Source organism: Danio aesculapii, chromosome 16 (genome assembly GCF_903798145.1).
Source record: "Danio aesculapii chromosome 16, fDanAes4.1, whole genome shotgun sequence".
In the NCBI taxonomy this organism is placed as follows: Eukaryota; Metazoa; Chordata; class Actinopteri; order Cypriniformes; family Danionidae; genus Danio; species Danio aesculapii.
The window spans coordinates 593,075-620,764 of NC_079450.1; the positions used below are offsets into that span (position 1 = coordinate 593,075).

The 27,690-nt window shown below is 41.8% G+C and overlaps 1 protein-coding gene across 4 annotated transcripts in view; it reads left to right on the plus strand.

Annotated features, from left to right (window-relative positions):
• LOC130242968 (CREB-regulated transcription coactivator 2) overlaps positions 1-17,399 on the plus strand; it is a 25,382-nt gene extending 7,983 nt beyond the window's left edge. The window contains exons 5-14 of one of the 4 annotated variants that reach the window (XM_056474961.1): positions 1,761-1,832; positions 2,380-2,468; positions 2,697-2,776; positions 3,025-3,074; positions 5,538-5,770; positions 6,150-6,565; positions 7,784-8,080; positions 9,181-9,267; positions 10,859-10,955; positions 14,929-17,399. In XM_056474961.1, the coding sequence (XP_056330936.1) occupies positions 1,761-1,832; positions 2,380-2,468; positions 2,697-2,776; positions 3,025-3,074; positions 5,538-5,770; positions 6,150-6,565; positions 7,784-8,080; positions 9,181-9,267; positions 10,859-10,955; positions 14,929-15,125 (1,618 nt within the window). In that variant the 3' untranslated portion in view covers positions 15,126-17,399. The remainder of the gene's footprint in view (positions 1-1,760; positions 1,833-2,379; positions 2,469-2,696; positions 2,777-3,024; positions 3,075-5,537; positions 5,771-6,149; positions 6,566-7,783; positions 8,081-9,180; positions 9,268-10,858; positions 10,956-14,928) is intronic. The other 3 variants (XM_056474963.1, XM_056474962.1, XM_056474964.1) reach the window with 3 other exon arrangements.
• The last annotated feature ends 10,291 nt before the right edge of the window (positions 17,400-27,690 follow it).

The window sequence follows — 27,690 nt, forward strand, 5'->3', positions numbered from 1 at the left end:
TTGCCTTCGTTTTATAAATGAAATTTGATGACATGAAGCAGGAGTCTTCAAACACATGATATTTTACAACATTTATTTATTTAACATATATCTAAGATTTATTTTTGCCCAATTTTGTCTTTATTAAGTTGATAGGAAAGTATTTTCAGACAGGAAGTGACGTGGGAGAGAGAGAGGGGATAGGCATGGTAAATGTCCTCGAGCCGGGATTTGAACTCAGGACGCCCTGAAGTGCTACTGCACCATATGTCAGCGCGCTAACCACTAGGCTAACACGTTTTTGAACAGACAGTTGAAGTCAGAATTATTCACCCCCCTTTAAATGTTTTTTTCTTTATTAAATATTTCCCAAATGATGTTGAACAGATTCAGGAAATGTTCACAGTATGTCTGATAATATTTGTTATTGTCTTATTTGTTTTATTTCAGCTAGAATAAAAGCAGTTTTTAATTGTTTAAACACATTTTTAGGTCAATATTATTAGCCCCTTTAAGCTCTATTTGTTTTCAATAGTCTACAGAACAAACCATCATTATACAATAACTTGCCTAATTACCCTAACCTGCCTAGTTAACCTAATTAACCTAGTGAAGCCTTTAAATGTCACTTTAAGCTGTATAGAAGTGTCTTGAAGAATATCTAGTCTAATATTATTTACTGTCATCATGACAAAGAGAAAATAAATCAGTTATTAGAGATGAGTTATTAAAACTATTATGATTAGAGATGTGTTGGAGAAATCTGCTCTCTGTTAAACAGAAACTGAGGACAAAAATAAACAGGGGGGCTAATAATTTTGACCTTAACTGTAATAGTTTAACTAATTTCTTTCCCATGGTGACAGTCAGTGCATAATATTTTACTAGTTATTTGGCAAGATTCAGATTAAAGTCTCTTTAAGGATTCTATAGACTTTGATTCAGATTAAAGTGTAATATAAAGACTTAAGTAGGTTATGTTAACTAGGAACGCTAGAATAATTAGTCAAGTTATTGTATAACTGGTTTGTTGTGTAGACCATCAAAAATATACAGTAAATATTTCTTAAGGAGGCTAATAACGCTGACCTTACAATAGTTTTAAAAAATGCTTGTATTCATAAAATAAACTATAAGAAATAAGACCTATTATGACTCCAGAAGAATGTTTTTGTTTTACAGGAAATACTGTGAAAATCTCCTCGGTTTGTTAAAGATCCCTTGAGAAACATTATTTTAAATTAATGGCAGGGCGAAAACAATGAAGTTTACAGGTGCTCAAATGTGCCTTGATGTACTTGAATGTTATAAATGTGTAATCTTACTACAAAACAAAGTTATTGACAAATAAATGAACATGGAAGATCATTTTGAGCTCAGTTAATTAGCTCGTTTATGAAGACTGCAGAGTGATGCATGAAAAAAGGGCTGTGAATAATTGTTTAAGTAGTGTTGTAATGAATGTTAAAGTGTGCCCCCTAAAAGTACAAGTGGTCCCTGCCCGGCCCCCCAGTTACTCTGGTCTAGAACTGCCACTGTATCATTAATATCTGAACACACACACACACACACACACACACACACACACACACACACACACACACACACACACACACACACACACACACACACACGCACACACAGACACACAGACAGACACTCAGACTGCAGTCAGTCTCTCTTTTGACCTCTCCTGATGGTGCAGCTCTTTTCCTCTGTCCTCTTCTGCACGTCTCTGTGTTTTGCTGGAAGTAACAGGCGTTTCTCTGTCGATCATGAAGGAACTGGAGCAGTAACTTTCCAGCAGACAAGAGCCAGATTTTCCAGCAGTTTCCCACCACAGCGCTCAACAGGTGACCCTCTCTTCATCTCTCCATCAGAAACTCTTCAGCTTCTTCTTCTGTGGACCGTCTGCGCTCCGGCTGCTCCTTAAGCATCTCAGAGTCAGATCATTGCTAATGTCGAAGCATCAGTCATAATCAGCAGTTTCAGGCTTTTACTGGCATCGTCTAAAAAAAGAATCTTAATATGGATATATATATAGATATATATATATAGATATGCATTTGGACATTTGCATTTATTTTGGTGTATTAACTGTGTCAGCTGAACCACATAACACTCAAACCTCATATGCATGTATTGATATTTCAGTGCATGAACAAAATTCAATACTTAAGTGTATATCAAATAAAACTATTGTGTTTATTTATTTAATATCGATGTATAAAATCTTTCTTCATGTATTTATTATTGTGCATTTTTAGGGGGTCTTGAAAATGATTTGGAAAAGCTGCTCTACACCAGAGTCAGTGGCTTGTGTACTGTTGACTGTGTGCTGTGTTTGGATGTGGATTGTAACCTGTGTGTGTGTGTGTGTGTGTGTGTGTGTGTCTGCAGGACGAACTCAGACTCCGCGCTGCACACCAGTGTGATGAATCCTCCCTCTGCAGAGATGTTCGGTGCACAGAGCCGCCGCGCCGGTCAGTGTGAGTCTGTGTGTTCGGTTTACTTTGTGCATGCAAGTGTGTGTGTGACAGTATGGTGTATGATTTTGTGTGTGCACTTGTTTGTGTGTGTAGTGTGTTTGTGTGTGTTATATATTTGTGTGGTAACTCCATGTCAGTCAAGTGCACTTTACAGAGCGTTGTGTGTGTGTGTGTGTGTGTGTGTGTGTGTGTGTGTGTGTTTGATGACCTTGTGTTCTCCTCCTCCAGGGTTCTCGTACCCGGTTCCTCCTATCGAGGAGAATGGCCCGGATGACGGACGCCTCCTTAAGCCATGGGACTCCAGAAAGGTGCAGCACAAACATCATTGATTCGTGTGTGTGTGTGTGTGTGTGTGTGTGTGTGTGTGTGTGTGTGTGTGTGTGTGTGTGTAATTTCATGTGAGGAATAAATCTGAATAAACACAGTAATGTCTGAATGACAGCATAGATCAGGATTGAACTGCAGAATTAATGTTCATGCTTCAGTATAGATCGACAGGTGTGTGTGTGTGTGTGTGTGTGTGTGTGTGTTTTAACTGGTCTGCTGTTCTTTTCAGCTGCCGCTGCTCACATCGAGACCAAAGTCCTGTGAGGTGCCTGGAATCACGTGAGTTCAGCCGGCCAATGAGACGCCTCCACACACAACTGTCAATCATTCACTGCTCTGTTCAGTGTGTGTGTGTGTGTGTGTGTGTCCCCGTCACTGTGAGTGAGAGCAATGCTGCTACACACAGGCTAGCCTACCATAGACTGTTGTTTTTTTCCACCTCATAATGTTATAAAAGGTATTTTCCTGTGATAACGGGATTTTATTAAGACATATCTTCCTCATTAAAGCAGGTTAAATAGATAATATATTAATATTTAAGTATGTATAATAACATATATATATTATTAATATTTTATTTACAATTTTTTTACATATCAGCATTTTAAGTGGAACAATCTATTTGACGATATATGCATTATTTGCATTGTTTCACTGAACAGTTTTCTGAAAATAAAGTTTATTGTTAAAATCACTTCCAACATTGGACGTTAGCTTGGAATCATTGCGCACATTTCAACAAGTCATCTCTCCACATTATAGTTCGAAGTTAAAATAAACTTAATTCATTTAATCTGAAAGGCGTTCAGCCTGTTTCAACAACACTGCCATAAGCATCCCAATGTCTTCCAAAGTGGACTATCAGACAACATTACAAAATCCTTTGCTATGGTTGTTAATGAGCTTATTCTATTGCCTAATATAACTTATAATCATATATTTATAGATATACATATATACAGTTTAAAGACATCTGACCTTGTCTGATTGGGGTTTTTCCCTCAATATTCAGGAGCCTACACACAGTTCAGTCCTGCATCCTCTCCTTGTAAGTTCAGACTTTGCAAGTTTGATATGGAAAACAAACTCCTGAGGATTCATCGGTAAATCTTCAAAGGGAACTGTGTACTGTATAACCTCATTCACATCACTCTGGCTATGCTGTTTCACTTTCTTATCAATAAAACAGAAACATGATATAAGGAACTGACTATTTTCATTTTGATATTAGCAACTTAACAGACAGCAGAAATGTTGAGGCGTCGTGTAGCTGCATATATGACCGTCATCTTCATGCATATTTATAACAAAACAGAGCCGATAACATCACTGCCTCCTTTCATTTTCATTGAAAATACGAAACATACCCTCTCTTTCATTGAATATCAGTTTTAATATTCAATAAGAGCCATTATAAAAGTGTAATAAGTTTATACACGAAGGCAAGCAATCAGTCAGATGTGCAGAATCAGTGTCCGTGGTTAGTTTAATGAATACATTAACCTAACTTATCTTTGCGCTCAGCTAAAATACATTACCTGAGAACAAGTAATAGATTCAGACCAAAGTCGGGGAATATGTCGCTAGATATAGACAACAAGATGAATTAAAGATCACGTTTAACACATATAGTGAGATTAGATCCAGCGGTAGGTAGATCTTTGATGAATAATCCGACATGCACAGCTCTCATATGCGTATGTGTTCAAAGCACAAGTGTATTGTCTATTTAGAAGCTATGTAACATTTTTTAACTGTGCAGTACACACACACACACACACACACACACACACACACACACACACACACACACACACACACAGCAGTTAAATTAGTATATTGCTTTAAATATCTGGTGAGTGCTGGACTTCAGCATCCCACATAGCAAATGTTTTCTGGGCCAGCTCCGGACCACACAATAACTTTTCCCTCAGCCCAAGTACTGCAAAGAATGACGGTCCTGAAGTGGTCCACAACTGGATTAAAGACAAGGGCCACACATGGGCCATAACCGGCCCAAATCTCAGCCAATTCATCACCCTTAACTGGCCTTAAATTGGGCCAAGACAGGTTTATTATTGGTACAGATTCTCAGCTATAAGTTTATACTTTAACCAGAAGCCATAACCCAGCCTAATGTTACCTAAACAATGTGAACAATCTGGCCCAAATGTAGTTTGCCATCATGCATGCAGTGCCATCATTGCCATGCATGGCCCACATTGAGCTGACATTATGCATGCGGGTGCCGGCAACACGCCAGCAGTGCCATAATGAGGCCACAGTTTTCTATGTGGGATGTGATCTCCAGCAGCTGTGTGGAGTTACAGTGTGTGTGTGTGTGTGTGTGTTTCTGCGCAGATCATTATAATGAGTGTGTTGGAGATCTTCAGCCACTCTGACAGGTTTATGTGTGAGATGTTGATGAGCAAACCCTGAGCTCAGCTTCATCCACACACATATCAATCACACACACTCGCCTAAAGGGTTTATTGGCAGCTGTGTTTCCTTTACGAGGGGTTTGTGTGTGTGTGTGTGTGTGTGTGTGTGTGTGTGTGTGTGTGTGTGTGTGTGTGTGTGTGTGTGTGTGTGTGTGTGTGTGTGTAGATAATGTGCTAATGGTTTTGTGTTGAAACTGTACGCAGTGGTCTAATAACTCTTCTCCTCTGAATGTATCTGCATTACTGCACTCCTCTGTTCTGGGATCAGTGTGTGACGTTATCTGTGTGTGTGTGTTGTCAGTGTGTTTCCCTCTCCAGACCAGCAAGGCGGCGCTCCTCACGGCTCTATGGTGTTGAACAGCGGCGGGTCTTTGCCGGATCTGACCAGTCTGCACTTCCCGTCTCCTCTGCCGACGCCGCTGGATCCGGATGAGCTCTCGCACCCGTGTCTGAGCACCAGTAACGGCAGTACCGGCAGCCTGACCGGCACACTCACACAGCTGGGCATCACCGGCGGCGGATTCAGCTCCACAGGTCCGACAGCACACATAAACAGGGGGACTTTAACTGTACATATCTAAAATGCTTTGACCTGTCAGTGTGTGCTCCTGAATAGCAGAAAAGTTAGAGAAATAGTGGATTTCTGTTTTATTTTTTACTTAACCCATTGAAATGAAACCGTGTACAACAGTGTCATAATAAATAAAGTTATAGTTTAAAATTAAATATTTAGTTTGACGCATATATTTAGCTATTTATGGGATGTGTGTAAATATATTTCCAACCTGTGGGATCACTGTATAGCCTAATCAGAGATGATGATGATGATGATGATGATAAAGAGTCACACATTTGTCCTCCAGAAGCACGTCAGATGTGTGAATCTGACTCAGATTGTGTTGTGTTTGTGCAGGTCTGCTGCCGTCCAGTAACCCCTCCCTCCAGTCATCGCTTAGCAACCCCAACATCCAATCATCTCTCAGCAGCCACTCGTTCCCCAACTCGCTGAGCTCCGCCTCCCTGCACTCGTCGCTGAGCAATCCCTCCCTCCAGTCTTCGTTAAGCTCCTCCCAATCTCTGAGGTCATCTCTCAGCAGCCAATCCCTGCAGTCGTCGCTCAGTAGCTCCTCCCTGCAGTCTGCAGCCAGTAATTCGGGTTATGGGGGCGGGACAGGCTCATTCGGTGCACTGGGTTCCGGACAGATGCAGATCAGCAGTTCTCCACGCAGACGAGCGCAGCTGTCCCCACTCATCCTGCCCGCAGACACACGCAGACACCACCCGAAACAGTTCTCCCCCACCTCCTCCACCCTCAGCTCCATCACACAGGTGAACACACACAGACACACATACATATATATATATATACACACAGGGGTTGGAGAGAGAAACTGAAGCTCTGGCCAGTGTGGGTCCTCTGTCTGCATGTCTCCTCCTGCTGGTCACTCTTCACTGATCTTCATCCAGCAGTAGAGCAGAGTGTGAAGGCTTCATCAGCAGAGGAACAGCACAGTTCTGCTTCAATAATGCACACAACACAACATTACGGGGACATAGCAGAGTTCAGAAGAGGACTGAGTGTTGGTGTGCATCTGTGAGCGAGACCGCAAGTGTGTGTGATGATCAAGAGCTGCGGTGTCCAGAGTAATGTCAGCAAACCACCAAGAAGAAGAAGCACATCCAACAGGAGGAGCTGTGGAGACCAGGAGAAGCTGTCTGAAAGGGGCAACCGGCTGATAACCCAGATTTACCCAGAACACATCCGAGCACAGCTGCCCGACTCACTGCAGAATTAAGCATGCAGCTCGACTCTCCTGTTTCCAGCAGAACTGTTGGTCTGGAGCTCCACAGGGTCAATATACATGACCGACTGCTGGAGACAAACCTCTGCTCACTCCTGCCGATGCCAAACGCCGGTTTCAGTGGTGCAGCAGTGAAGATCTGGAGCTGTGGGCCATGTGGAACATGTATAGTCCTCTGATGAGTCCACCGTCAATGTCTTTCCCACATCCAGGAGAGTTACAGTGTGGAGAAGCCCCACAGAAGCGTCCCACCCAGACTGCTGATGCCCAGAGTGAAGCATGGGGGGGGATCAGTGATGGTTTGGGCTCAATATCATGGCATTCCCAAAGCCCAATACTGGTTCTAGGTGGGCACCGGGTCAATGCCAAGAACTACCCAACCGTTCTCGAAGACCATGTGACCCAATGGGTCAAACATTGTATCCTGGAGGTGGTGGTGTGTATCAGGATGATAATGCACCAATACACACAGCAGGACGGGAGACATCTCCCATGACCTACACAGTACCCAGATCCTAACATTATTGAGCACTTTGGGGTGTTTTGGAGGAGCGAGTCAGGAAAGTGTTTCACTGTCCAACCCCGGTACATACATACACACACACAAACATAACATGCATACACAAACACACACACGCACACATACATGCATGTCTGTGTATCTGTATATTTGTGTGTGTGTCTGACTGTGTGTATCTGTGTATATATCTGACTATATGTGTGTGTGTGTGTGTGTGTGTGTCAGGGAGTGGCTCTGGACACCAGTAAGCTGCAGGCGGATCAGCGCTCGTCTCAGTATAGTTTCTCTCAGCATCCGCTGCAGCTTCAGCACACTCTCTCTCCTGCGCAGACGCACACACTGCGGCCGTCCTCGCACACACAGCAGCTGCACCAGCACAACATGCAGAATCTGCAGAAGACAACGCAGAACCTGCAGCCGCACCCGCTCAAACAGACCAATCACAGCGCAGGGAGCTTCGGGCCCACAGACGGGGTGCAGACAGAGCCGCAGATGCTCAGCGCAGACCTGGACTCCTACAGCGTGAGTCACTGAAATACACACATAGACAGGCTCAGCATACTTATTTTAGTCGTAACGACTGGTCATAAAATGTGTTCAGTGAAGTAAAATAGTAAAAATTCACAATGAATGAAAAAGCCCTTCAGCCACTCCTCTTCTCTGATTGGTGTTTGAGGTGGGGTCAGCCTGTCTCTCCAGCGGACCCTTTTCACAAGACTGTTATAATGCATTTACAGTCATCAGTGTCTTACATCTTTGAGTTCTTAATAGTTAAATTTAAAAAGGTATGTGTGTTTACGTGTGTATGATATCATCTTTGCACCAAAATACAAAAACCGAGTTCCCGCTGTGTGAGGTGTGTGTAATGCAGTGAGTATAGGGGCAGGACAGTAAATCTGACACTATTCTCTCCTCTATCTGCCGTTATCAGTCTCACACTAGTGTTTTCCTCTTCTGAAAGTCTTGATAACACCATCCTGGAGTTTTTCTGTCATTATTTCAGCACATAGGTTTGTAAAATAATGATTTGTTGTTCTCTCCCATTCACTGCGCTCTGACTTTACCAACTATGAGCACTTCTGCTGCGGAGAAACACGCACATGTGAAAAGAGTCCACAGCAAGCCACAGCCAGGGATAATAGTATGGTAGTGTTTAGGCATGGGCCGGTTTAAGATTCTGACGGTATGATAATCTTGGATAAAAACATCACAGTATTGTGATTACTGCTCTACAATATATTCTTTTTAAATGTCTGGGTAAAAAACTACATATTTTTTTCCTCTTTCCTTATTTTCTAAAACATTTAAGATATTTTGGAGCAGTAAACATGTCAGGCTAAATAATTCAAATGGATCACTGACTGCTGTCTTCATTAGTTTCAAAAACACAGATTTCTTTACGATTTAAACGCCATCTTTGGATATTTTTTCTGCTGGAGATCATGTAAATTAAAAAATCTGTCACATAGATTAGGAACGGTATTACAGAAAATGTTGGCGGTTTTAAAACCTTGACTTTTCCAAACCGCAGTATACCTTGAACAGGGTTATCTTCCCATGCCTAATAGTGTGTGAACAGTGCTGTAATGTTGATTTTGTGTGTGTGTCTGTTGTGCCTTTAGGAAAGCATGTTCCTGAACTCTTTACTGGACGACCCATACCTGAGCCTGCAGTTCAGCAGCCGGCAGAACCTGAACCTCACACAGCAGGTGAAATGCACACACACACACACACACACACACACACACACACACACACACACACTAGTGATGCAAAAATGGCCAATCACCAAATCAACGCGACCGATGACGCATACAGAAAGCCTGCTCGTGTCTCCTGAAGCAGCATGTCTGTGGTGTGTCTATTTGTTCTGTTGATCCTCTGCACTTCATCGCGACTGTCCTTGATCTGCAATATGAAGATCATTACTTAATGCGGAATTAAAGCAGCGCGCACGCGAAATTATCCAGACCACGATGGATTCAGAGAACCCAGGGGGTTTCACATGTACACACACACAGAGCTGAAGCAGTGTGTGTGCAGCGTATAGGTAGAGCAGGCATTTCCCTTTCACACTGGCAGAGCGCACTTGACCAGCGGCAGTTTCACAGATCAGTCTATCTCTGTCTGTTCTGTCTAGTTACCCATCTATCTATCTATCTATCTATCTATCTATCTATCTATCTATCTATCTATCTATCTATCTATCTATCTATCTATCTATCTATCTATCTATCTATCTATCTATCTATCTATCTATCTATCTATCTATCTATCTATCTATCTATAAATACACTTTTTATTTTTACTTCTCATCTGCACCAAGGCCCGCAGCAGCTTCCTTCCATGATGTTTCCTTAACCTGCACCTCTTTATTTCACTAATGATATAGGTGATAGAGAACGGTCTGCTTCTCAAGCTCTATGAGGAGTGTCGTTCATGTCATTTAAGGTGCACTTAGAGGACAATCGCCTGTAATATCATGTCATTTAGTTTTTGATTGTCAGCATGCTGTTGGCTTATAGTTATAATAACATTCATACAATATAGTTATAATGATGTTTAAACATGATCAAACTAGTGTTCAACTTAAGCAAATCTCATACTAAAATAGTTTTAAGTTTGTTTTTTAGTTCGGGCCCAAACAAATATTTGTTGCATTTTTAATAGTTTAAGTTTAACCCTATAAACATCAGTGGATATTATTCGCTCATTCTTTCATTCTCCTTCAGCTTTGTCCCTTATTTATCAGAGGTCGCCACAGAGGAATGAACCACCAACTATTCCAGCATATCGTTTACACAGCGGATGCCCTTCCAGCTGCAACCCAGTACTGGAAATCACCCATACGCACTCATTAACACACACACTCATAAACTAAGCCAGTTTAGTTGATCAATTCCCCTATAGTGCATGTGTTTGGACTGTGGGGGAAACCGGAGCACCCGGAGGAAACCCACACCAACACGAGGAGAACATGCAAACTCCACACAGAAACACACACTGACCCCCCTGGGACTCAAACCAGCGACCTTCTTGCTGTGAGGCCACAGTGCTAAACACTGAGCCACCGTGTCGCCCCCAGGTTTTCGGTTTCAGCCAAGAATCTTCATTTTGATGCATCCCTAACACACACACACACAGACAGATACACGCGCACACACACACACACACGCACACGCACACGCACAGATATCCAATGTTTCTGCTTAGGTCAGTAATGTGGACTCTCTCTCTCTCTCTCTCTCTCTCTCTCTCTCTTTCTCTCTCTCTTTCTCTCTCTCTCACACACACTCACAGGACAGTAATGTGGACTCGCATCAGCCGATGCTCAGCCAGAGTCAGTGTGCAGCATTTGCAGATGGGCGGCTTGCAGTGCCCAACATCATTCTGACCGGTCAGTCACACACACACACACACGCACACGCACACACACACACACACACACACACACACACACACACACACACACACACACACACACACACACACACACAGAAGGAGGCAAGTAATCACCTGTGTTCAGCAGAAGAAGAGTTACTTCCTAACTGATGACAGCATCTTCACCCTATTAAAGGGGAAGTGAAGCACTCAGTCAGGTTTACCTTGTTTTTACATTGATTTCCACTTTAATGAGAATATATTAAACAAACTCGACTGATGAAACCATTAAGCAGAAAACAGCATGTTTCACTATAGCTTTTAGAGCTAGGGCGCCACCATCCGTGAATACCGCTGTGTCTGTTCTGTTCCCTCAGCTGAACAGATACAGTGGAGATAATGGACTGTAAAGCCTCATTTAACCCAGTGTGTGAAGTTGTGGACGTGGAGCTGCTGCAAACACAAGCATCAGATGTGTGTCTAATATAAACATATATATATTTATTCTATTGTTCTCTTTTAATTATTGATCATTTGATGCACATCAGTCCACTCTCTGCATTACACTGCCTGACTGCCTGTCTGGGTTTCAATCATGGTTTCAATAAGGTCCGGTGCTGACGTAATGGGGCGGGTACTTTCACTTTTCACTACTACAGCCCCTCGCCTCTTTATGTGTTCAAACCAAAGTAAGATCAGCACGGTTTTTCACATGGCAGGTTTTTACGTCCTTCATACATGTTGAGATATCGAGTTGATCGACTTGATAAGGGAACATGTCTTGATATAATCCATACAGATGTGATTTAGTAAAGCATTAGTCTGAATGTAAATCCCCTCGTCAGGCAGTGCTGGAGCAGCGTGAGAGAGTGGACCACAGCGCAGGGCTTAAAGTATTCCAGCACCGTGCCGGATCTCCAGCGTGAGGGGAAAAAAGACTAATATTTTAGAGCCTGCGCATGCGGTTTAATCAGAGATGCTCAAAATAACCGCTTGACCGTTAACCGAAAGGGGGTGTTTGTAACCGATTAATGGTATCAGTTAAAGGATTAAAAAATATTATTTTATATGTGTTTAAAGTTTGGCTGCATAAGGAGCCGATCACAGCAAACGTGCTTTATACATTGAGAGGGGCATCTGCTGAATGCTTTACTAACATGTTTTACGCACTGCTTATGCGTCCTGGGCGTCTCACCTTTTACTGTTGCACGCTGTGTGCTCGAGCGGAGAAAGCGTGTTACCTCAGTCGCGTCTTTTTCAGTCTTCAATCAATTGAAAGCAGGTCAGGGTTTCTGTTGAGGTGACAGCAGCGTTTGTGTTGTTAAGGAGACTAGGCGAGCTTTAATGATGGAGCAGAGACTTGTGGTCGCTGTTTAAGTTATCCAGAGCTGTATGACTTTAGAGATCTGGAATATCACAATATTATTAAAAATTACAATTATAAAATCGACAGCAACACGACTCGCGCTCAGCTGATTCAGCCGTTTCTTAGTGACATACAAAAGAGCACTGCGCTTCTTCTTTTCTAGTCAACATAAAGGCAGAGCGGTGCGCCTGGTGGTTTTGGATCGGAAAGGCCTGCTCTATGTGATCGGCCCCTAAATGTGCCACACATATTTATTAACTGGCGGGTCAGTAACACGTGCAAACACCCATGTCTACAGACGGATTTTGCCAAAGAAGCAAAATGAAGGAAGAAAATTTCTGGTCACAGTTTGACACAGATGAGTTGACATAAACCAGCGCTGATGCGGATCTCCTCTGAGCTGCCTGGAGCTGCGTCATAAACTCACCAGGCTATTGATGATTTAGTGTATAACCAACACACCAACCTTTCTCCATCTGGAGAATTACAGTTATTATTAGCTCTTATATAATATCAGCTTTTAAAGTAGCTCACATAATCTACCAATCAAACACATCCAAAGATTTTCTTGATTTCTGTATGATGATAACTCCACACCAAACTGATGCTTTCATTTTACAGCTTATAAAACATGCAGATTAATGCAATATCATATGGAAACAACAACATTATTATACAAGAAGTCAACATATGAGGCTTGAGGTTCACTGTCATTTTCTTTCATAACACACCGCGAGTGAGACGGAGGAAATAAGTCATAATCATAAGACATAATCTTTAATCTGAAGACTTCTATTAAAGATGTTGACAGAGGTTTTGTGAAGTAATAATAACAGCGGAGCATTCATTTAATGCAGATTTCCTGTGGAGCGATGGATTTGAGGTAGCCTGATATTTTTATTTGATGGAAGAAAAAAACCTGATTGGACAAACAGCAGACCCTCAGCCTCCTCCACTGGACCAGCTCCATCTCCTGCTCCAAATTTCTTAAAAACAAAGAGTTTGCAGGAGTTTGATTACACCCCAGAAATAAAAGAGAATATAAGTGATGATGGCCTTGATTTCACGCCTAATCTTCAGTTTAGCAGTTCAGTTCTTTAACACTTTGAGCTCTTGAGTTCATTGTTCTCTTGTTATTGTTCAACACTTTATTAGACATAGTACTGTTAAATAAATGGTGCAAAGCAGAATCATTGGAGAGTCTATCTCAGTCTCAGTTTACCACTTTAAGCTCTTGTTACTTTATTTTTGTTAGTATCGTCAATATTTCAAGTAAGTCCTTCTGTGCAGTTTCTCTCCAATTCAGGCTCAGGATTTTTTTAACTTTAACCCCTGAAAGTGATCAAATGAAAGGTATTAACAGAAGAGAAATACACAATGTAAGACACTTAAATGATTGTATTTGCAGCAGCTCTGCGATGCACGTCCACAACTTCATACATTGGGTTAAATTAGGCTGTCCAGTCTCTGTGTTCAGTCCGATACTACCATGGTTGAAACCCAGACAGGCAGTCAGGCAGCATAATGCAGAGAGTGGACTGATGTGCATCAAATGATCGATAATTAAAAGAGAACAATAGAATAAATATCTATATGTTTATATTAGACACACATCTGATGCTTGTGTTTGCAGCAGCTCCACGTCCACAACTTCACACACTGGGTTAAATGAGGCTGTCCAGTCCATTATCTCCACTGTATCTGTTCAGCTGAGGGAACAGAACAGACACAGCAGTATTCACGGATGGTGGCGCCCTAGCTCTAAAAGCTATAGTGAAACATGCTGTTTTCTGCTAAATGGTTTCATCAGTCGAGTTTGTTTAATATATTCTCATTAAAGTGGAAATCAATGTAAAAACAAGGTAAACCTGACTGAGTGCTTCACTTTAATAGTGATGTTGAATTACACTTCACTGTATGACAGTGCTGCTCTAATAATATCAGTAATGAGGGCGATGTCTGATTGTGGAGTAATGTCAATATGGTTCTGAGATTAATTGTGGTTTTAAAACGCAGTTTTTGAGGCACGTATTGGACAACAATTCAAAGTCAGTATGGTCACGAAGTATAACAATACTAATTATATTAATATTATTATCATTATTATTACAGATATATTGAAGTTACTGCACACAATTACAATAGGAAACACTAGCACTGCTGTCAGTTTCAGTATACAAGCCTGTGTTTGTCTTTGTGTGTGTGTCTGTCTGTGTTTGACTTTCTGTGCTTGTGTGTGTGTGTGTCTGTGTGTGTGTGTGTGTGCGTGTGTGTGCGTGTGTGTGTGTGTGTCTGTGTTTGACTTTTTCTGTGCTTGTGTGTGTGTGTGTGTGTGTGTGTGTGTGTGTGCGTGTGTCTGTCTGTGTTTGACTTTTTCTGTGCTTGTGTATGTGTGTGTGTGTGTCTTTGTGTGTGTTTGTGTGTCTGTCTGTGTGTTGCGTTTGTATGTATGTGTGTGTGTGTGTGTTCATGTATGCATGTCTGTCTCTGTGTGTGTGTGTGTGTGTGTGTTTGAATCTATTTGCGTTTGTGTGTGTGGGTGTGTGTGTTCATGTATGCATGTCTGTCTCTGTGTGTATGTGACTGTGTGTCTCTGTGTCTGTGTGTGTGTGTGTGTGAGCAGATTCTCCGTCCGGTCTCTCCCGGGAGATCACCAGTGCTTTGTCTGCCGTCCCAGGCTTTGAGATGGAGCCGTTCTGCTCCGAGGACCGGCTTCAGATGGAGCCACTAGCGCTGGAGGGTCTGATGCTAGCTGACGGTGACCTACTGCTGGCGGACCCGGCGGTGGAGGACTCCTTCCGCTCAGACCACCTCAAATGACCCCCGAAACAAACTAAAAACTGCAGGACGTGAGTGTGTGAACGTCCAGACGAGACCAGCATGCGGCAATACGGGTCGAGCGCCGGCAGCTTCAGTCTTAGCCGCATGCTAACTAGCCCTTTAACCCTCTGCGCTTCTCAGACCATCCACTTCCTGTTACAAGCATCACCGCATGACGACCAACGGCAGCGCGAGGAGCTATACTTCGATCCCAGCATGCACTGGAGCACTGCAGGTGAATGCAGGATCCACACACACACACTTACTGCTGAAGCCTTCGCCGTTTTGCTCGTGATCAAACACTGTGACACTTTCGCAACATGCAGCCAATCACGCGAGTCTGGGGGGCGGAGCCATCTCTCTGACTGACCAATGAGAGAGAGAGGAATCTGTTTGTGTTCAGAATAGCGTACTATCACACTGCAGTATACAGCACTCGCAGAAACCGTATCCCATAATGCATTGTGGATTCACATCAAATGCAGATAGGTTGTTTATAGGTTATTTGAACATGAACAAGTGTTGTTTTCATCTGAAACACAATAAATCAGGAACGACAGTGTTAATAACTTCACTTTTTCATTTATTTATATTTTAATGTAATTTTTAAAATGTATTTATTTTAATTTACCAAAAGACCAAATAATTTGAATGTAAATTGATGATAGTAATTTGTGTATGTTCAATTATTCAGTTTCCCTCGGCTTAATCCCTTTATTCATCAGGAGTCGCCACAGTGGAATGAACCGCACGCTTTTATAAAGAATGACACCGTGCACTGGAGCTCTACGATAAATTATATTTGAATTAAGATCACAATGTCAGTGTCTGTGAAAAATATGTATACACACATGCAAAACAGTATCCCACAATGCATTGTGCTCGACATATGCTGGGTTCATATCAAATGTGAATTTAATTATTCGTTTGAGTAGTTCACTATGCAGAGTCAACGCAAATATGCGAGTAGAGAGGAATGGTGCGAAATTCAGCTCAAATGCGTTTTCAATATGTAAAAATAAACATTCGTAAAAATTTTACTTGAGCGAAAAAATATGCTTTGGGCCAAGTTATCGAGTTTCATGTTAACGCATCATTATTTACGTTTTTTTAATTTGTAGGTCGTTTTCATAGAAGATCGACACCATTCGTGTGCACTAGAGCTGCTCAATACATTATCTTTGAATCAAGAAAAAATAATTGCAACAAATTAAACCCAAGTGAAAATGAGGTGAAAAAGCATGCAACGGGTCATCGAACGAGCGACATCTTTGTTTGCGCATTTTATGTGAACCCATCATTATTTACGTTTTATTTGCTGCACTATTTTATAAAGAATGTCACCGTGCACTAGAGCTCTACGATAAATTATACTTGAATTAAGATCACAATGTCAGTGTCTGTGAAAAATAAATATGTCATCGTAAGCGCCCGGTTGACCTTTAATGCAGAGCTTATCATTAAAATAAACACAATATTAGCATTTCACAATCATTATTTAATCAATAATACCGCGGTAAACTGATGTTGTTTAGTGTGTGTGTAGTGTGCAGTGAGCTGGTGCTCTGTTCTGAACGCAAACACACACGCCACCGTGAACATGTTTATCCCAGCAGCCTTTGTGTTTGTGTCCCTTCAGTAACTAGTGTGTGTGTGTGTGTGTGTGTGTGTGTCTGCGCATGTGCTGGAAAACAGAAGCCATGAACATAGATGACCAAATCTCTGTGTGTGTGTGCATGTGCATACATATGTGGTATTTGTGTGTGTGAGAGAGAGTGTGAGTTTTAGTGTGTCTGCCTGTTTGCAATTGTGTGTGTTTGTGTGTGTGTGTGTGTGTGTGTTTGTATTGGTCTGCGTGCGTGCAATTGTGTGCATGTGCATATGTGCGTATGAGAGAGGGTGCGTAAGTGTGTGTGTGCATGCAATTGTGTGCATGTCCATATATGTGTGGTATTTGTGTGTGTGAGAGAGAGAGAGAGAGTGTGTCCGCGTGCATGCAATTGTGTGCATGTACATATGTGTGAGAGAGAGTGTGTGTGTGTGTGTATCTTTGTGTTTGATGTGTGTTAGTGTTTGTTTGTGTGTGTGTGTGTACATATATGGATGTGTGTGTGTGTGTGATGGGTCATGTGGTCAGGCTGCTGGTCTGTTCTGCCTGTATTTGCACGATTCTTCCCGAGCAAAGGCCATATTCAGAGGAGCAGGTATTTTTCTCAGCGTCATTTCTGCGTGTTATGAGATTTATTTTTGAATAAAGTTGCTCTGACTGCTGTACATGTGCAGAAATGTGTTTATATAAGAAGATTAAACAGTATAAGTGAAGGAAGGAGAGATGTTCTGATCTAATACAGAGAGCACTGATCAATAATGTGTGTGTGTGTTCAGCTCACACTTTACCTCACAGTGAACAGGAATACATCACTGCAGCCGGAATACATTAATTAATAATCATCAAATATAGAAACTCAAGTTCTGCAACTACAACAAGTATATTCTGGAGTATTTTGCACCAAGAAATATAAATATAAATATATATATGTATGTGTGTTTTTTAAATACATCAAGAATAAATGAGTTATTTTGCAATGATGCATTCAGTGATATTGATGTGAATTTCCATGACTCAAACTAAAGTAAACACATGAGATTATCATCAGTATATCTGTCTGCTGACATGATGGAAAATATCAACAACTGTTCAGCTCTTGAAAAAGTCAGATGTGTACAAAGACTCGTTCACACCGAGCAGAATACATATACAGATCCAGTTATAATAACGTTTACCAGTGTTAAAGAACAGCAGATCTACAGCGACACACACACAGAGGAGCCATATCCACACTCTCAGGAGAATTACTCCCAGATCATGAGCTATAAAACACAGACAGCCCATCAGAATCCAGATCTCCAGACACCACTGATGATGTTCAGCTCTCGCTTAGTGATCGGGACTATCCTGGAGACTATTGATTACACCATAGAGAATAATGATCAGCTAATAGATGAAGATCTGAAAGTCATGCTGACGGACTGAAGAGTACCAGTAGTGCAGGACTCCAGTGTGTGTGTGAATGCTGGAGAACTGACTGTGGTTATGAATGGAGTGTTTGATTAGATTGATTCCAGTCAGCAGATCAATAGTGTGTTCAGATGCTGCTAGAGCCACATTGAGACTGACACCTGCTGGACACTACAGAGAATACACAACTAACAGCACAATCTACACACACACGCTTCATTATTGTGTGTGTGCACGTCGTGCTTGTTATCATGCTTGGTGTGAACGAGCCTTTATTGTAGATTGAAGCTCGAGAAGCTGCTGTGTGAAGCGCTGCAGGGGTGTGTGTGTGTGTGTGTGTGTGTGTGTGTGTGTGTGTTTCAGCTCTTGATAGTGAGGTGTATCTGCTCTTTTCTCCTCTGCCTTTCTCTTTTACTCTGTGTGATGCTGGATGCTGCTAGTCATTTACTGTGGTAAACGAGTGTGTGTGTGTGTGTGTGTGTGTGTGTGTGTGTGTGTGTGTGTGTGGAGGATCAGAGTGTTTACAGCTGCTGTTAACAAGGCTAAAATTAGTCCTTCTGTAAAGGTTTTCATTATTAAATATTTTAGTAATTATTCAGATATTTAAGAAGTGATTGAAATGTTGACAGTATGTCTGATAATATTTGTTCTTGAAAGTCTTATTTGTTTTATTTCAGCTAGAATAAAAGCAGTTTTTAATGTTTTAAACACCATTTTAAGGTCAATATTATTAGCCTCTTTAAGCTATATTTGTTTTCAATAGTCTACAGAACAAACCATCGTTATACAATAACTTGCCTAATTCCCCTAACCTGCCTAGTTAATCTAATTACCCTAGTGAAGCCTTTAAATGTCACTTTAAGCTGTATAGAAGTGTCTTGAAGAATATCTAGTCTAATATTATTTACTGTCATCATGACAAAGAGAAAATAAATCAGTTATTAGAGATGAGTTATTAACACTATTATGATTAGAGATGTGTTGGAGAAATCTGTTGAACAGCACTTGGGAAATCTTTCTGAAGGCTTTAATATTTTACACAAGAGAGAATCACTCTGACTTCAGCTGATTTGGCAGGATTCAGGATAGTTTGGTTCTTCAATACTCATCCTGGAGTTGTTGTCATGTCAACTGGTCTGTAAGCTGGTATATTATTAATACTGCTATTATTATTATTATTATTAACAGGATTAGATTGAGTCATTTTAAGCAAAGCTGATGCTGAAAGTCTGCTTCGACTGCTGATATTTTCATAGCGCTGCACATTAACTGAAAAAAATAATATTGTGAAATGATGTATATTTTAATTAAGTCTGAATGTTACATTGAGTGTTGAGTAACCTACACTCTGAAATAACGGTATAAATACTGTCACTGGGTTATGCCTGTAAGAGGTTAAAATATATATGTTTTTGTACTTTTTAGTGCCTTTAGGTGCTAATATACTTACTTTAATGAAATCAAATACAAATTTCACAAAGCTACCGCCTCAGCTTTAGCACCATTTTCTGATTGCTCTTTTCACGTGATAATTAGCATAATTATTTTATGCATATGTACACAATATAATATGTATTTTTGACTTGTGTAATATCTCTAATCATTCAGCGGAGTGATATGGAGCTGTAATGCGCTCTAAACCTGCCGGAACTACTTTAGCTGACAAAAACCAAACCTGTGACCATCAGCCAATCAGAATCAAGTGTTCAACAGACCTTTCAGAAAGGAGGTGAAGTGAAAACTCAGAGTATTTTAACCCTGAACTGAGAAACTCTGGGTGTTCTGTTTCAGAATGGCAGGTTTGTCAGACTGGAGACAGCAGGGTAAGTCAAGCCTGTTTCTGAAAGAGAGGTGACTTTAACTCAGAGTCAGTTACTCTGTGAACCTAAAGATGAAGCTGTATTTCTTTTAGCCTTACGCTTCCACACACCTATTTTAATGCTCATTTTGGAGATGCGGATAAAAATGATTGATGGAAACGTCATGATGCACAGAACTTTTAAAAATAGGCATAAAAACACAAGCATAACTGAGGAGGAGAAACTTTTATTCAGTAGAAAAGATGCGAAACTACGATGAACAAATTACAGTGCATTAAAAAAAGGTTAGTTATAAGAGATCATATGATGATGAAAACGTGTGTGAATGGACAAACCAGCAGGCCGAGCACACTGTAACACATCTGACATGCTGTTATGGTCATTCTAAAACACCTGACCGTTTCTGTATTAATGTTATTATATTATTAATAACCTCCAGAACTGTCCAGAGCGTCTGTTCTCTGTGTCTCATGTCTTCAAACACCACCGCGTGTTCATTGTGTGTCAGTATTGTCCTCTGAGGTGAAAGTCATTTATTAAATAAGAACAGACTGATGCAGCTTCTTCTACCGCAGTAAATTCTGCTTTACTCTTGATATGTGGCTTCAGTTAATCAGGAAGTGTTGATTTCTTCTCTTTGACTCGTTGCCTGCTTTATTCGCACGTCTTTTATGTGAATATTCCAGTTTTGCACATAATTTAATTCACATTTTAGCTGGAAACACAGCTACAGTCTACATTTCAGTCACACAGAGAACACAGTCATGAGAAGAGCTTGTCCATTTGAATAAATAATCATCTTAAACTCTCTGAGCTTCAGCATGTGCTGTAACTACATTACTGGGATGATTTCTCACTCTAGAAGCTATTGTTTAGTTCTGTTTACATTCTATATGTCATATCAACCTCTACACATGATCAATAATACAGTCAGACACACACACAAGTGCACTTTCACATCTATTAAAACTCAACTTTAGACATGTTCTCTTAAACTGATCAGTGTGTGTAAAAGTGGGACCCTTAAATTCAACATTTCCCCTGATCATTGAGTTCAGGTTATCTGCATTCCTGTTTTGTCAGATTTGTTGTAGAAACTCTGCAGGAGCCTGTTTTATGTCATTTAATGCAATTACATCTGAAATAACTTCAACATTACAGCCAATTCCCCACTTTATCAAGTCAAAAGGTAAGAGACGTCACACTTTACATTATATACTTAAACATTTAAATACTTTAAATGTAAACTTACACATAAGCTTGAGCATGCTGTCTCTGTTTGACTGAAGCTGCGATCACACTAGAGTTTGTGTGTGCGAAATTCTGTCCTGTAGTGCTGTGTAAAGGGGCGGGATTAAACAAGATGATTAGACGTTAATAAAGCGAGCGATTGGTCCATGTTTTAAATTTCTGTCCAGAGAGGTCCTGTTTTGATCCTCAATTAAGCTACGGTCACACCGGGCTTTGTGTGTGCGAAATTCTGTCGTGTGTCGCTGCGAAAAGGGGCGGGATTAAACAAGATGTTTAGACATTACTAAAGTGAGCGATTGCTCCATGTTTTTAATTTCTGTCTAGAGAGGTCCTGTTTTGATGCTCGATTCATCTCACGCAGTCAAGTGATGCGATTTCGCAGGTTAGAGTTCACCAAGCTTGAACTTTGCACCGCAGCAACCTGCGAAACTCGACGCATGACCCCACGTTTCCGGTCTGACGCATTCGCGTGCGTATGAATGGAAGTCTATGGAAGGAAAAGTCAAGTGTGACCGCACCTTTAGTCTCACGCATCGAGGATCGCATCACTTGACTGCGTGAGACCAATAGAGGGTCAAAACAGCACCTCTCTGGACAGAAATTTAATACATGGAGCAATCGCTCGCTTTAATAATGTCTAATCATCTTGTTTAATCCCGCCCCTCTTCACAGCTACACGACAGAATTTCACACACAAACTCTAGTGTGACCGCAGCTTTAGTGTTTAAGATGACAAACAGGTTTGTTGTTTCTGTGTTTGTGTGTACAATATGACACTTATTTTGTCGTATTAATCACACATATATTTTATATATCATTTTATATATTAGTATAATTATATAGTTTTATATATTAATAAAACACAATGAAAACAGACGTTGACCACATGCTGAACATAATTTAAAGCATAGAAAAACCACAGATTATGACAATTCTGCATACAAAAATCAACAGTCAGAGCACTCAGAGTAGATTAAAGAGGCAATTTTGGATATTCTATGGACAGGAACAATCCTTAGAAAAGGCGATACGTTTAAATCTTTATTTTAAACGAAAGATCAGAGAAAAGCAGTGCATTTAACAGAAAAGTGGATAAAACATGGCAGGAAACGCATGTTAGGAGGCTCTAAATGAAACCACTGACTGAAGTGTATTTCCCTTCACTTCAGAACTGAATGTTCTCCTGAGTGTGTGTGTGTGTGTGTGTGTGTGTGTGTGTGTGTGTGTGTGTGTGTGTGTGTGTGTGTGTGTGTGTGTGTGTGTGTGTGAAATAAACACTGCAGATCCTCCGCCTGAATGCTAATGCTAGCGCTGGCTGCCATCGAGAGCCAGTTTCACAGCGAACACACTAATGCAGCCTGTTTATGACTTATTCTTGCAGTTGTTGCTCTTAATTCTCACGTTGATGTACAGGGGAAGCATGTGTGCTGTAAAAATGTCTTTAAATAAGTGCAGGTGCTTCTAATCAAACGCTTTTAATAGATCTTCACCGTATTTTACAGAAAAAAAATAAAGGTTTTAAAGTGTGTGTCTGTGTGTGTGTGTGTGTGTGTGTGTGTGTGTGCGTGCGTGCGTGTGTGTGTGTGTGTGTGTGTGTGTGTTAGACTCAGTGACTTAATTTCATTATAGGGAAATCAATTTCTGTGGGTGTATATTTACTTTCTCCAATAAACCCTCACACATAATAGCTAATAAATAAACAAACAATAGAAATCGATTGAAAACTCTCCATTCTGGCGTCCGTCAAATTAAATATATTGGGTTTTTTTTATTTGAATAAATGTTTTGCACAATTTCAAATATCTGTAGTCATGTGGATGTGAATAATTGTTGTACACTGAAAAAACAATTCATTTGTGTTGGGAAAACATAAAGGAATTAAGTTAACTTCTTAGTTTTTACAGATTTAATTGGATTGAACATAAAAAATTTAAGTTGTTCCCCCAAAAAACTCAATATTGTGTCATTTCAACTCATTTTAAATAAGTCGTTGAACTAACACTAATGTCATTTTTGAGTGCAGCCGATGTGATGAACTTATACTGTAGAAGACTGTTTATTATTACACACATGAACTACTGAAACATTAATGTAAAGCCTGACCAACATAAGTATTCAAATAAACATGTGAACAAGGGTCATAATTCAGTTCTGTTTGAAAGGATGTCTGAACTGGGCAAAACCTAGAGGTTTGAAGGACAATATGGTAAAGATTTGATGTTTATACGCTGATGATGTGTTACTGTTTCTCACACACTCAGAATTGAGTTGACCCAAGGTGATGTATTCTCTTGAAACAGTTGGATTATCTTCAGGATATAGACTGAATCTATTTAAAACACAAACTCTTTTATTTAACTATAGCTCAGATGATAAAACACACAAGGAATAATACATTTAAATTGAATACACCTTCTATCAGACATCTTGGAGTTCAAATCCCTTCAGACCTATCAGATATCTGTCAAATAAATGACTTCTCCATTACAGACACCGTAAAAAAGGACTTGAGCAGATGGCTCCTTCTACCTTTAGATCTATACTATGGAATAGATAATAAAGATGAATATTTTACCACACTTACTTATTTCTCTTTCAAGCTTTACCAGTGGAGATACTAAAAAGGCAATTTGATGAATGGAAAAAAACTAGCATCTCGCTTCATTAGGAACGGAAAACATCCAAGATCCAATTTAACATCCTACAGCTTCCTAAAGATCAGGGTGGGAGACGTCTACCATCATTAGATGAGTATTATAAGGCAGCACAGCTTAGACACATAGTTTGTTGGTGCAATGACAAATACTGTGCAAAATGGAAAGAATTTGAACAATTACAAATCCACTTACCCCTCCAGGTGTGATTAGGAGATAGAAATTTCCAACATACAGAACTGCATACATTGAATTCCCTGACAAAGACCCATTTGGAAATTTGGTACAAAGAATTAAAGAATCCTAAGAGGGAAAAACAAGCTTAGATATTCAATTGAAACCAGCAAAACTAGATCTAAGATTTAAAGAACGGAATTTTCAAGGCATAACATCCTTCAGTTTCATCACTGCTGATAATGAATTAGACCAGGGCTCACAAAACTTGTTCCTGAAGGGCCGGTGTCCTGCAGGTTTTAGCTCCAACCCTAATCAAACACACCTGAACTAGCTAATCAAGGTCTTACTAGGTATACTTGATACACCCAGGCAGGTGTGTTAAGGCAAGTTGGAGCTAAACCCTGCAGGGACACCAGCCCTCCAGGACCAAGATTGGTGACCCCTGAATTAGACAGTTTTCAACAACCGTCGAATACATATAACTTAGATAAACAAGACTTTTCCCGTTACCTCCAAGTTATAGACTACTTCAATAAAACAGAAGAGATTCAGAAGACATACAGACAACAGTAGTGCAGGTATTTATAGATGTTTACAAGAGAAGGTTCATAAAAAACTAATATCAAGAATTGAATCCTGTCTGACATGAACAAAGAAACTGTCACGGATTGGCCAGGCTCTTCCACCAACATCACGCACCGAGCACCTTCACCTGAGTATTAACCACGCACAGCTGCACCCAATCACTCCCATTCACTATATAAGCACACACCTCACTTCACTCATTGTCCGGTCTCGTTCCTACGAAGCGGACTCTGAGTGAACCACTTCCTAGGTTTCACTCTCCTACGATCTCAGCAAATATACTTACCTTATCTCTGTTTTCATTCCAGTCTGTCCAGTGTTCCAGTTGTCCTGTCAACGTTGTGTGTCTCGTCAGTCTGTCTTCCCCGCAAGTCCTCTGGTGTGTGCATTCGGTCATCCTTCTGTGTCTGTCATCCCACCTGGCAAAGAGAATCATCAGTTCATCCAAACTCCATTTCCACTCTCAATCATTATCCAAATTACTCTGCTGTTGTAATAAACCTCATTTATACTTACTCCCCTTGTTTGTCCGTCTGCTTCCGTAACAGAAGACCGGACCTTCAACTACCAACAGCATGAGCACTCACGATCCCCTTCAGGAGTTGGTGGATTCATTGAAGAGAGTGCTACTACCATCTGCTCCACTTCCCGAAGCACCACCAGCACCGAGCACTTCTTCACCGTCCACCCACTCATCCAGTCCCATGGCTCGACCAGCGCCCTACTCTGGCGGGGCGGAGGAGTGCAATGGATTTCTCCTACAATGTTCTCTGGTATTCACTATGCAACCCGAGTTATACCCTACAGATCGGTCCAAAATCGCATTCATCATCTCCCTTCTCTCTGGGTCGGCTCTTCGGTGGGCTGAAACCATCTGGCAACAGTCTGGGCCGGTAACAAATTCCATTCAGTCATTCACCCAATATTTCAAGGAGGTTTTTGGTCGCGCGGATGCCGAAGTAGCAGCTGGAGAACAGTTATACCATCTCAAACAGGGAGCCATGTCCACTCAGGATTATGCTCTCAGGTTCCGAACTCTGGCTGCTGCTAGCGGGTGGAATGAGCGATCTCTCCTCACAACCTACCGGCTCGGACTAGAGCCCAGCCTCCGGTTACAGCTGGCCGCCCTCGACGACACGATGGGATTGGAGAAGTTCATCCAACACTCTCTGCGCTGTTCCGATCGTCTGAGGGTCTACCAGCATGATCCTCCACCGGTATCACAAGCACTCCTCCGTTCGCCAGAGCCAGCCGTCCCTCCAGAACCAGAGCCCATGATCATAGAATCTGGTAGACTCACAATCACCGAGCGACAGAGGAGGCTGACCCGGGGTCTGTGCATGTACTGTGGTGCCAAAGGACATGTCAGGCTGGACTGTCCCATCCGTCCAACACGCTCTGTGGTGAGTTTGTTCAGTTCTCCCATTGAAAAAATGCATCCTCTCACCACTAATGTCCAGTTAACTACCCCTTCTGTCTCAGTTTCAGTCACAGCCCTCATCGACTCCGGGTCAGCAGGAAATTTCATCTCGCACGCCCTCTGTCGCCGACTACAGCTTAACACCGAAGCCTCGACGCACGTCTACCAGATTCAGCCCATAACCAACGATATCCATTCTCAGGCACGTATCCATCGAAAATGTGAACCCGTCAATCTCCAAGTAGGACTGCTCCACAAAGAGGAGATTCAATTTCTGGTTCTGGAGGGTGCATCGATGGATATCATCTTAGGGCGCCCGTGGCTGGTGAAGCACGATCCCATCCTCTCTTGGGGCACAGGAGAGATTAAGAGATGGGGAGAAGAATGCAGATCCAGCTGTTTTCCCGATCTACCCTTACAAATTCAAAGACCCCTTACCGTCTACGTCACGTCTGTCGAAAGTCCTGTCGAGAAAATATCCATTCAGATCCCGAAGATCTACTCCTCATACGAGGATGTATTTTGCCCCAAGAGAGCTTCCCAGCTACCTCCACATCGGCCATGGGACTGCGCCATAGACCTGCTTCCAGATGCTCCTATGCCCAGAGGTAGGATCTACCCGTTGTCCCTTCCGGAGACCAAGGCAATGGAGGAGTACATCCATGAGGCTCTGAGTCAGGGGTATATCCGTCCATCCACGTCACCTGCTGCCTCAAGTTTCTTCTTCGTGGCTAAAAAGGATGGAGGGCTGCGGCCATGTATCGATTACAGAACCCTAAATCAAGGTACAGTCAAGTTCCGGTATCCCCTTCCTCTCGTCCCTGCGGCCCTGGAACAACTCAGATCCGCCAAAATTTTCACCAAGTTGGACCTCCGCAGCGCCTATAACCTGGTGAGAATACGTGAGGGGGACGAGTGGAAGACTGGGTTTGTGACCCCTACTGGACACTACGAGTACCTGGTCATGCCCTATGGTCTGGTTAACGCCCCCTCCGTATTCCAAAACTTCATCCACGAAGTTCTCCGGGAGTTCCTTCATCTCTTCGTCATTGTATACATAGATGATATCCTGATTTACTCCCGGAGTGAGGCCGAACATCGCCACCACGTTGCGGAGGTCCTGAAAACCCTCAGGAAACACCGCCTGTACCTCAAGGCTGAAAAATGCTCCTTCCATTCACCATCTGTTCAGTTCTTGGGGTACATCATCGATCAAAGAGGGGTTCGTATGGACGAGGGGAAGGTCACTTCCGTCATCTCCTGGCCCGAACCAAAGACCATAAAGGAACTCCAACGTTTCCTAGGATTTGCTAATTTCTACCGACGTTTCATCCAGAATTACAGTCTCATCACCGCTCCGCTCACCAACCTGTTGAAAAATAAACCCAAAGCACTACCCTGGCCTCCCGAAGCCGCCGCAGCCTTCCAAAACCTAAAAGAATCCTTCACTCAAGCCCCACTGCTGACTCATCCTGATCCTGACTTGCCGTTTGTGGTCGAAGTGGATGCATCGACCACCGGAGTGGGAGCCATCCTGTCCCAGTACCACGGTACTCCTTCATTACTCCATCCATGTGCCTATTTCTCCCGGAAGCTCAGCCCGGCGGAAAGGAACTATGACATCGGAAATCGAGAACTT